The 12,123-nt window shown below is 45.8% G+C and overlaps 1 protein-coding gene across 3 annotated transcripts in view; it reads left to right on the forward strand.

Annotated features, from left to right (window-relative positions):
• The window catches only part of Galnt10 (polypeptide N-acetylgalactosaminyltransferase 10), a 229,412-nt gene that overhangs the window by 92,755 nt on the left and 124,534 nt on the right, over positions 1–12,123 (forward strand). For all 3 annotated transcript variants that reach the window (XR_007109090.1, XM_047555527.1, XM_047555528.1), the window contains exons 2-3: positions 6,852–6,954; positions 9,452–9,590. Coding sequence is in view for 2 of the 3 variants with exons in the window: in XM_047555527.1 (XP_047411483.1) it covers positions 6,852–6,954; positions 9,452–9,590 (242 nt within the window). In the remaining variant the exon portion in view is untranslated. The remainder of the gene's footprint in view (positions 1–6,851; positions 6,955–9,451; positions 9,591–12,123) is intronic.

Genomic DNA, 12,123 nt, shown 5'->3' on the forward strand with positions numbered 1-12,123 from the left:
CTTATCCAGTTTCCTCAGGAAAGCCTTACTGACTGGAACAAATTGTTGCTCATTTGATCAGACATAGAGAGACTTTATGCCACACATTTCTCTTTTATGCACCTGATGCTGTGACTATTTTAATTTATTTTTAGCTCTGGATAAAGTCAGTGCTTCCCTTCTGCCACACACTTCTATAAGCCCTGAGAGTCCGGCCCTGTCTGTCTTGCTCACCAGTGTAGCCTCAGCACCTCGCACAGAGGCTAGCCAGTGCTTTCCTCACTACATATTTAAGTGGGTAGGTGGACATGGATGAATGAGAGACACAAAGGGACGTTACCAAATTATCAGTCAGGAAGGGTTTATTCCCCCTCATGATAAAACGTTTGGGTCCTTTGAAAAAATTATAGCCACCTCTCCTGTAAATTGGAAAGAAAAAGCTACTGAAGGTTTCATTTACTCTTCAGGTAATAGACATTCCCAAGGATCTTGGCTTTTTTTCTTCTTTCTTCCTACTGTTTAAAAAGTCTCTTAATAGACTTTCACACCTTAAGTAGCAAATGACTTTTTCTAGAGTCATCTGTATGAAACAGGAGGTGAAATGGATGGGTGGTATGGTTTTGCCCTTGGTAGCATGAAATCAGTCTTTCTATTCAATGGCTTCTATTTGTGAGTGACCGTCCCCTCTTAAGGAACGAGGCCCCGTCCAGGTTTGGAATCTCAAGTCCCAGGTGTTGAGACAACAGAGTTGTTGGCCCTACTGCAGATTGGAACCACAGGACTTGCCTGACACGGCCCAGCAGGCTTGGTCTCACGATTGCCGTGTTGCAGTGTCTCCTTGCGTCCACACAGTACCCTTCAGATTTGATGATTTTCTCTTGCGACCTGGTTCTGGTTGAAGTGAAAGGAAAGCCTTCTCAAAGCATCCGGCAGCTGAGTAGAACTGAGGGTGGGTCAGTGTCCTGCGAGTCTGATTCTCAGGACCTGGAATAAGAGCAGTCCTCAGCCTGAGAAGAGGGAACATTTTCCCCTAATGAAACAAAATTGTCTTTCTCCCTGTCTCCCTCAGGAAGCAGATTCTGAGATCAACTGAAAGCGAATAGGTGGTAACTTATTTTATTCTTGGAGCTTTACTTCGGCCGATTCCTTGCTCGGAGACCCTCTGGCACCCACCTGCCAGGCAGCTCGATGTCAGGCCTCCAGTTCTGGTCCAGTCTTCCTTCCTGCTCTCGTGGCTCATGACTCACTCCAGCCAGGCAGGCTCCTTGCCATTAAGGGAACATGTCCCTCACTTTCTAGCCTCCATTCTTCCCCCCACTTTCCCTGCCTGGATTCCATCCCCCTTTCAACAAGTCAGGACACTTGCCATCCATTCAGGCTCCTCTCAAAGAGCAGGAATTCTTCCTTGCTCCTCCCAGGTGGAATTTAATCTGGGGCTCTTATAAATACCTATAGAATTTTTCTGTATACACGTTTCAAGGCACTGTGTTATAGTGTTTTGTGTGTGTGTGTGTGTGTGTGTGTGTGTGTGTGTGTCCTTTCTTATGTACTGTGTCCATTTGATTTGGTGAGAACATGCACTATCTTACTTATCTTTATTTCTTCCCTAGTTCTGTGGACATGGTGGACCCTCAATAATCATTTGTTAGATGAATAAATGAAAACAATTTAGCTTATGTCCTTAAAACCTATGAAGAAAGTGCGATTATCCAAGTGTGCATACTCCTTGACTTAAAGTGTCTTTGTACTTTGGGCTAAATTAAGCTCTATGGGGTCCTCTCTGAGGTGTAACCTATGAGGTCACTTTGAAGAGGGTGACTTGCTCTGTAGCTGGAGACGTACAGGGTGTGTCTGTGACTGTTGGTGTGACAGAGAGAGACAGGGGTTATTAGAATAGTCTACTTAGTAGATAAACACATGTTTGAAATTATATAGAGTCACTGAAAGCTCAAAGGAAAATCATTTCAGCACCTTCGAAGGGTTAGTTGAGGGAAGGGGCAGGCCAAGCCATCCTAGAATCTGCAGCAAATCTGGTCTGTAGTGCAGCCTGGGACCCTGCAGAAGCACAGGACCTGCCTGGTTTTCTTTCTAGCCTTTGGCTGTTTTGGGGACTCAGGCCAGCTCGTCCAGAGGGCCAGGTGTCCTTGCAGAGCGAGCTTTGCCACGTCTGCAGTCTTGGGACCAGAGTACACACTTCAACGGATCTTTCTTCCTGAGCAGAACACAGTTGGCCTATTCCACCACCATTCTTCCCTCTCTCCGAAGGGTGCCAGGCACACTAAGTAGTGATTAAACAAAGATTAAAATTCCATTTGTGTGTGCGGGTGTGTGGCTGTTTGAACACTAATCGATTCTTTTAGTGGAATGTGAAGTCAACAGCACACAGATAGGTGAGCAGTTATACAGAGCAGGCAGTCAGAATCCATTTCCAATTTATTGTTTAATGTGATTTCCACATTAATTCTGCCAGCCTCCTCCACAAACTCACTCCTCTTGCCATGCTGCTTGCCCTCCCCTTTGCCTGCTGTAGCCAAAGGACATTCTGGAAACCAAGGGAGAAGAAAACCCACAAAAGAGGGTTGCAAGGAAGGCAAGTAATCACAGCTTTCAGAGACAAATCTTTGAGTGTACAGGACTAAGGAAACTTGAAATTACCTCTGGACTGAAAATCCAGACACGCTCTCTTACGTAAGGGTGAGCTCTTGCTGTTGCTTAAGAATTGCCGTCTTTCAAGAAGCATTGTTCACGCCTTTCCTATTGTTAAAGGTGGATGGCGTTTGTTTCTATTGTGGAATGCCACTATAACTAAGAAATTTTTTATTTTCTTAAAGAACACTAAGTCTCCACATGGGCTTATGACATCCTGTTAATGAGGAAACTCACTAAATCCTGTTATCAGCAGGAGCCAGTTGAATTGGATCAGGTGTTAAATAGGTTGCCTCTGCAGGACCCACGGTGTTATTATTAGATTCCCATTCCCTCTCCATTCCCCCAAACTTTGCCGTCGCAAACACCAGAACACACATTGTTTTTATAAACTTTCTCTAAAATCAATGTGTGAATAATAGCTCTTCTTTCTGAGGGGTCCTAACTTTGTCCCAGACACTAAGCTAAATACTTTGGATAGATTAGTTCAGTTAATCCCCAACATCCCCAGAGTAGATACTGTTAATTAGTTTTCACTATTTATCGGTCAGGGAAACTGGGGTCCAGCTGCCCACGAAGCAAAACTTAGATTCTAGAATAAGAATGCTCTGTGCCATTAAACTAGACCTCCTGCCTCAGTCATCTATCCATCCAGCCATCTGTCCTCAGCTGGCATTTCTCCAGAGCCAGGTATTGGCCTAGGAATGTGTACTGATTAGCCTAAATATGCCCTACCTTCAGGAAGTTGCCAGCCTATCCCAGGAAGAGAACAGCCAGATTCTGTTTGGCCTTTGGGGCTGATAAACTATCAGATTTAGGGCAAACCTATTCTACTTGGTTAACCTCAGATTTCATATATGTAGAGTGAGGCAGCTGAGTTTAGACAAGTGTTTTTCCAACTTTATTGTGAATCAGAATGCCATGTGTTTAAATAAACAAAAACAAAACAAAATCCTTATTTTTCTGGTTTCCTGTTCACAAATATTTGGACTTAGGTTCAGGGTGGTGTCAAGGAATTGGCATCTGTGATAAAGGCCCAGGTCCCCCCAACCACCTTGTGCCAGAGGCTGGTCTGGCTACAGCGCCGTTAGGACCTACATACCCAGAGCCTTGCATAGTGTGGGTGTCAATAAACATCTGGTGATAACTTGAATGATCTGGGGTGTTTAAACTGCCTTCTCTCTCTAGGAATTCCATGGGTGGACCTCAGCAACTCCTAAACCACAGAGATTGACCATAATTTTTATTAAGGTTTGAAGGTAGATGCATATCCTTAAGGCAAAAGCAGTGGGGGAAACTCCCATGAATTTAGATCCTGAAATCAGCACTGTCAGTTCAAAGTCCACTGTTTTATTTTAGGGACAAGATTCAAAGATTGAATCTATGTGGTCAAGAGACATCCCTGTATTCTAATCCTGGTAGCATCAGAACATTCACACACAGGTGGAGAAAACCATCCTTCACAGAATCTTAGACACTTGAGGTGTCTTTTAAAGTTTGCCAAACCCTTGCTGCTCAAAGTGTCGTTTGTGAGCCGCATCACTTGGGAGCTTATTAGAAATGCATCATCTCCGTGTGGTGGCACACGACTGTAATCCCAGCAAGTTCAGGAGGCTGAGACAGGAAGATTGCACATTCAAAGCCAGCCTTGGCAACCTACCAAGGTCCTGAGCAACTTAGTGAGACCCTGTCTCAAAATAAAAAACAAAAAGGACTTGGAATGCAGCTCAGTGGTATAGCACCCCTGGGTTCAATCCCCGAACGACAACAACAACAAAAAACAAGGAAAAGAAAGAAAGAAAAGAAATGCAGAATCTCAGGCTACCCACTGCACATTAAGATTTGAGAAGTACTAGCCCTAACCCAGCACTTGACTCTTGTCCTCTGCAGCCTGGGAACCATCAAGCTTCCTGTCCCTGTACTCCTCTAACATCTTCTTCCAAGTGGTCCTGTTTGATTCCAGCACCAATCCAGCTTTTAGAATTTCTTCTCTATCATTCAGTAGCTTCTACCATGGGTACTCACTCCAGCCTCAGGACTTCACAGCACAGGACAACTCCTCCCATGTTCCCCAGAACATCTAACCTCATCCTCAGACAGTGCAATTTCTAATCTTCCCCATGTAGGGTACGTCACTGCACATCCCAGCATGTTGCAGACTGGGGCCCTGCAGGAAACACAAATGAGAGAAATTCAATGAGGAGCGATGGGGACTATGGCAAACTGGGCAGATGAACCCCACTCAAACAGGTTAGGCCTCACACAGCCCTTCTGTGGGGTGTAGGAAACTCAGCCCAGGCATCGACATGATCGTGGGTTTTCAAAAGAATCCAAACATCTTGACAAAGCAATATGAAATCTTCCTGTTTTTCAAGCTCCAATGTAAAAAACCAAACCAAAACAGATTTCTCCATCTGTGGCACAGGGAAGTAGGGTTGGCTCAGTTTCCAAATGTATTCGTTTGCTTGTTTGCTGACCATCCTTTGGTTTTTAGTAGAGGAGAAATCCCACTGGAACAGAGCACATGGACACTCATCCTTCCCTTCCCATCTCAGCACCCAAGGCAACTCCTGCAGAACTGTAGCTCAACTTGGTGGAAACCCACTCAGCTGATTAGAGGGTCCCTTAAGGACCTTCCAGCTCAGCTTCTGTGATTTCTAAGAGCCCTTAGGCCTGCTTGCAGGCATGTGGCCTTTGTTTTTATAGTTTTCCTTCTCTCTCTGACCAAGACAACTAGTATTCCAATTGTCAGAATTATCTTCTTGCAATTCAGAGAGGTCTACAAGAGAGAATATGAAGGATCCTGGTCATCCCCAGACCTGTCATGAGGAAGGTTGGGCTTGTGGAAAATCTGCTAACCTGAGGGTGAGCCAGAGACTAAATAAACAGGCATGGGGACGATTTTATTCAGGGGTCTCTTGTTACCACTACTGTTTCAGACCACCTCACATTCAGGCCCTTCTAGTCAATTATATAGGAAATAGGACTATAGGATTCTGCCCACCGCGGCAAAAGAAGCCTGCAGGGATTTAATGGGCAGGGTGATCTGGAGAGCCGTTGTCATTTGCGTGCACACAGAAGGTTTGCAAATGGCCACACGTAGGGTACATGGGAAGGCCTGAGCCTGGGCCACACCTGTAGACTTGATGACTGGCATGGGAAAACACTGGGACCCAAGAGTACAGCCTCCTTTAATTTGGGAAGTCATTGCCTAATGGGGCCATCAGGGTGGTCTCACTTCCCTGGACCTAATGAAAAGCTGTCACAGTCCAGCTCTTGAGGCTGCTCTCTTGGGGCTGCTGTACATATTTTTTCTTTCAGCTTCTCAATTGTTCATACAGTCTGCACACATTTGCCAAAATTCACCCTTTTTGCCCCTGAGCCCTCGGGACTATAGAGATGACCAAGAACCACTTCTGCTCCCTGGGCCCTTCCCCTCAGGCCACGCCAGCTCTGCCATCCCCCACCTGGGTTCACAGTCTGTTCACCCTGTAGGCCTCCCTTTTCTCCTTATTGAGGCCCAAGGGATGCCTCATGTCCATGAAGCAGTCTCCATTTCTCCCCGGGGGATGTGAATTCTGGCTGTGCCTTCCCCGAGTCACTCACCTAAGGCTCCCTGCCCCTGCCCTGTCCAACACGCAGCCTCTAGCCACCTGTGGCTGTAGAGCCCTGGAAACAGTCCGGACTGAGCCAAATGCAAGTTTGAAGGACATGCTGAATTTTGAGGACTTAGTGCCCAAAGAACAGAAAAGAATGTAAAATATTTTGATTTTTACCTTGATTGCATATTGAAATGATACCACTCTAAATAGACTGTATTGGATTAAATAAAAATATGACTGAAACTAACTCACCTGTTTTTCTTTTTTTTTTTTTTAATGTAAAAAGTAGAAATTTTCAAATTATGTATCTGGCTCGCATAGTATTTCTTTCAGGCAACTCTGCACCCAGCACTTCCTCCCTTGGGTGAGAAGAACATGCCCATCTTTTCTTTCCCCTCCTGGCTTAGGAGGTCCCACAGGGTAGACAGTGAGCTGTGTCACCTCTCTGGCCTCTGCATAGCTTGCCAGGACAGGGGAGGCCCTCCCCTGGGTAGACCAAGGGAAGAACAGACAGTGACAGACGCCCATGAATCCCCAAAGGCTCCCTCTGGAAGTGCAATAAGGCTACTGACCTTATTTCCACTTTTCTTCTTTTTTACAGTTTTTGTCCTTTTTTTTTTTAAGGGCTCACACAATCGGCCAAAGAAGACATTTTTCTTGGGAGATGGGCAGAAGCTGAAGGACTGGCATGACAAAGAGGCCATCAGGAGGGACGCTCAGCGCATAGGTACGGAGGGCAGGATGGTGCACCGGCGGGTTCCGCGGAGGGCGTGTGTGGGAGGCAGTGTTCGCAGGTGTATCTGGACCTCCTATTGACTTCCTCTAGCTGCAGTCATTCCTTCCCCTGATTTCTGCCCCCACTCCATCTGTTCTTTCCTCTTTTCGACTCATATCACCAGATCCCTTGCCTATGAGCATTTGTCCTGCCCCTTTGTTGGGTGATTGGAAATGTCTCCACCATATAGGATACTTTGCCACTCAAACAAAGAGCCAGACGCATTGAACACCTGTGGGGAGCAAGGTCCATGCTCTGTGTTTTGTGCATTTTTTATGTACAACGCTGAATTAACCTTTATGGCCCATTTAATTAGAGGGGGCCTCTATCTCAGAGAGGTGCAGTAACCTGCCTTTAGGCACACAGTGAGAGCAAGGCCAACTTGGGGTTGGAATCCAGGTCTGGAAGGTGGCTTGATCCCACCCAGCACCACAGCCATGAAGTTTAATTAGCTCAAGTTTTCTTTGACTAATTGGTCTTTGGAGCAGTTCCTATTGGAGAGTGCGGAAGGGCTGGGATAAGGTGCCACAGAAACCATTTGTAGAGTCAGCTCTAGAGAGCCCGGGCACGGATCAGGAGAGCAGCGCGGATGCCACTCACCAGGCACGGGTCGTCGGATACAGTCCGTACTCGCGGGGCCTCAGTCTCTCTGCTGTCACTGGGGCTCCTGTCCCCTGCCTGGACCACCTCAGGGTGTAGCGAGGGTGACACGGAAGTGATGGGTGTGAAGTAGCTTCACTGTGCTGGAAAGCACCATAGAAATATAAAAGATCGCATGTCCTTCATTTTTATCTCAAAGGTAGACCCCACTATTGTTTTTTTTTAATGATGTCATGACAAAACCGGCTTCCCCCAAGGCTCTGAAGAGAGCTGATACAGTAACCGAGCCGATGGTCAGGAGACCATGACCTGCACCACCCTGTGTGCCAGGGGTTTACAATGGAGGGGGCCAGTGCTTAAATTGGAAAGGGGACATTTGCAAAGAGCCGATTTGCCAGACAGTTGTGCCAGATTGATGAGAGCGTGGGGCTGGCCAGCAAGGAAGGAGTGGTGGAGACAGCAAGAAGAACCAGCATGGGTTGAGTGCTAGCTGCATGCAGGTATTTTGCCCTGAGTGGCCTCCTGAGTCATCAGTGAACCTTCATATTCCAGGTAGTACAAGAGCGAAAGCTTAGGAAGGCCAAAGCATGTCTAGGTGATAGCTGGGATCTAGCAGGGCTGGCCTTCAGACTCCACGCTGCCCAACTCCAGGGCCCGAGCTCTGAGTCAGCCTGTGGATGGCCCTGCTGAAGCGTCCCTCAGAGCCAACATTCTGGTCTTGTCTTTCTGCTTCCTGCATTTGTACCCTTCGAGGGTTCTATCCTGGGTGTGGTCAACAGTGTCTTATGGTGGAGCAGTACAGGTGGCAGAGGGCAGTATCCTTCCCCTCGTCTGGATGAACTGGAGGAGCCTTGGACTCCCCTACTCTGCTGCACCTTCTTGGCAAGCTGATGTTGCCAGCATTTACTTTGTAAAGTCAACAAGGCCACCAACTCCAGAAGTTGAAGTGATTTTTAGTTGCTGACCTTTTTACCATTTCTTTGAAACTCATCTATGCAGATTCTTGGGCTACTATTGCAGTGGTTGTGATACAATTCCCACACACCATATGCTCCTTGGGAACCCAGAGACTTTCCTGAAGTATCAGGAACTCCCCAGATGGATTGCACAGAGAGAAGAAAGCTAGCACTCATCCACCCAAATCTGTGACTAAAGCAACACTTTCAGGCAATCCTAGCTTAGGGTAGGTAGCTCTTAATTTATTTGCTCTCAAAAGAAAAAAACGAAAGCAGCATCATTTATGGTAATTTTGATTTAAATATAAAGTTTGCTTCCCTTAGAGAGTAATCATATTTCCTCAAATTTATATAGCATTTTATAGTTTACAAAAAATGCTCACGTGTGCAGCCTCTCTTGATTCTCCCCCAAATACTGTGGGTATCAGTGGAGGAAACTGCAGCTCAGAGCTGGCGTGGCTTGCTCCAGATTGATCCGCTCATCAGTGGGGGATCTGGCTGCACATCCAGGTGGTTGGACTCCAAGAGTAAGGGTATTTGGGGGTCCAGAGGGAATGTGGGCACCCACACACTTGGTTTTATAACTTTTCTGAGTGTCAGTATATTCCTCTGTAGATTGAGAGCTTTCATGTCTACTGTACAGGGTTGCTATGGAGATTACATGAGAACAATATCCTTAAGGTACATCATAGGGCCATGACTGAATAGATGATAGTTCCCCTCCCCCTCTTTCCACTTCCCCCTGCAAAATCTGGAAGCATGCCCAGTATCTAAGTATAAAGCTTTATCTTTGTGATTTAGATACATTTTCCGTCCTTCTTTCCCCTTTCCATTCATAGAACCCCCATAGATGCTAGGTAATTAGCAACACCAAATTTGCTCTTTACCTCTAGGAAATGGAGAACAAGGGAGACCTTACCCCATGACGGATGCCGAGAGAGTGGACCAGGCATACCGAGAAAATGGATTTAACATCTACGTCAGTGATAAAATCTCCCTGAATCGCTCTCTCCCTGATATCCGGCACCCAAAGTGAGTGTAACATCTTCTCATCTTCTGGGATCTAAGGATTTCACCTGTGGCGCTTGTGTGAGAACTAATCAAAGAAACAGGTACAGGAAGCACTGCTGACGGAGATTCCCTCCTGGTGCACAGAGGGCCTTTGGCAGAGGTTCACGTGATCTGGTTCTCCTGGAATTTAGAGCTGATGAGGCAAGGAATGTGCCAGCTCTCCAGAAGAATCAGTCTCCCTCTTTTTCAGGGGAGCTGGAACCACTTAACCTCTGCCTTTTGTCTCTTGCTCTGGTCCCCAGGGATATTTGGACCTCAATTTAGAGGATCATAGCAATGACTTTTCAACCCTTATTCTCTCCACTTTCTGTGTGTGATGTTTTTATTTATTTTTTTGGTAAATATGTATTATTTTTTAGTATTGTCTTTTTTATTAACTGTCTCAAATCATATTGAGAGAGGACACATCTCACCAATTATAAAGATGATAATGGCAGCTGACATTCATTGAATAGGTAGCTTGTGCCAAGCACTTCATTTGTATCATCTCAGGTTCCTGTGAGGTAAGTCCTGGAATACTGCCCATTTTACAGATGAAGAAACTAAGGCTTAAAGAAGTAGCATGGCTCAATGAAGGCCCCAAGATGACTGAGAAGCTGAGCCAGATCTTAGTTCAATAAGAACTGTACTCTGGACCTTCAGCCCTCCTATGTTTTCAGTAAGGTTTGCTCTCATGGTGATGGTGATTTTCAAGGAGAGCATATCTCAAATTTGATGCACATTAGAACTATCTGGAGAACTGCTAGAACACAGGATACCAACCCTCATCCCCAAAGTCCCTAATTCAGTAGGTCTGGATTGGGATCCAAGAACCGGTATTTCAAGCAACCTCCCAGGTGACACTGGTGCTGCTTATTTGGGAACCACACTTTGACAACCACTGCCAGGAGAAGGTATCAAAACTGCTTCTAAATGAGGCAGTACTGAGGAGCCCTGGAGCATAAAGTGTCTGCTCAGGACCTAAGACAATAAAGCCCAGGGAAAGAAAACAGCCAGCCTTTATTAGATGCTTACTTATACCAGGCATTGTTCTAAGCCAGTGACTCTCGAGGTGTAGTTTTCCAGAACAGAAACATCAGCTTCATCTGGAAATTTGTTAGACATGTAAGTTCTTGGACTTCAGCTCAGATTTTCTGGATCAAAGATTCTAGGGAGGGGCCCACCAATCAGTGTTTTAATAAGCACTCCCATTGATTCTGATGCAAGCCCAGGTTTGAGACCCACTGTCCTAGGCACTTGAAGTTCATTAACTCAGCCAAAACTTCCAGAACCCCTAGGCACTGTTATTACTCACCGTTTTACAGAGTAAGGACCCAAGTGCAGTGCGCACACCTGTAATCCCTGCAGCTCTGGAGCCTGAGGCAGGAGGATCACAAGTTCAAAGCCAGCCTCAGAAACTTAGTGAGGCCTTGAGCAAAATAAAAAATAGAAGGGCCGGGGATGTGGCCCAGTGGTTAAGAACCTCTGGGTTCTATCCCTAATACCAAAAAAAAAAAAAAAAAAAAAAGAATTGAGGCACAAAGGGTTAAATAGTGTTAAATAGTGTGTGCATAAGATACACAGCTGGTAAGAGGTGGAGACAGAATTTGAACCCAGAGAGTCTGGCTTCAGAATCCATGTTTAATTTCTGGTCCATGAAGGTCTTTCCACCTATTGAAACTCGGTCACAAAATGTGAGAGTAAAGACTGAATCCTGGGAGCATGTTCAGTGATTTACAAATGCTTTCATCCCCTTACCTCCTTTGTTTCCTGCAACCATACTTTTAGGTGGGCTTTTTTATCTCCCCCTTGTAGATGAGGAAATGCCACAGTGGAGAACTTTCATCTAAAAACTGGGCTGCCACCCAGAATGAGGCCCTGTGCCCTGGATCTCTTGCCAAGTGGGGATGAGCAGGGACCCCAGTGTGCTTGCCTGTAGGGTTTGAAATTTGTTTCATGATCTTCACTGCCAAGTCCCTGATTTTTCCACCTAAGTCTGAGCATGTAGTTCAGCTGGATTCAAAACTATGACCTAACTCTGAGGGTCAGAAACTCAATTTTTGTGTTTAGCCCCTTGCAGGTTCAAAATTCTGCAGTAATTTCATCTTCCTGGGTCTAGGGAAGAAGTTCACTTGGGAACCTGGTTCTCTGACCTCAGCTGCTGTTCTGTGGTACTGTAGGTTCTCAACCCTGGCTATATCTGCATGTTTTTTGAAAAAAATACAAAGGCTGGAGTCCCAGCTCCAATTGCTGGTCTCTTAACTCTCTGAGGATGCAGCCTGGGTCTCAGTATGTTCTAAAATCTCCAAAAGTAATGCTCTTGTATGGCCAGGAATCACTGATATAAAAGAAGGAATATTTTGCAATGAGAGAAAAAGAAAGGCTGGGTGTGGTCACAGCTTTTATCTACCCTTTCATCTAGTCATTCAGTAATGACATAGAAATATTCTATGAGCAAATCCCTGTGCTCAACACCAGGAACACAGAGGTAAATGAACTATTATTACTTGGTGTA

The sequence above is a fragment of the Sciurus carolinensis genome, chromosome 6, assembly GCF_902686445.1.
Source record: "Sciurus carolinensis chromosome 6, mSciCar1.2, whole genome shotgun sequence".
Lineage (NCBI taxonomy): Eukaryota > Metazoa > Chordata > Mammalia > Rodentia > Sciuridae > Sciurus > Sciurus carolinensis.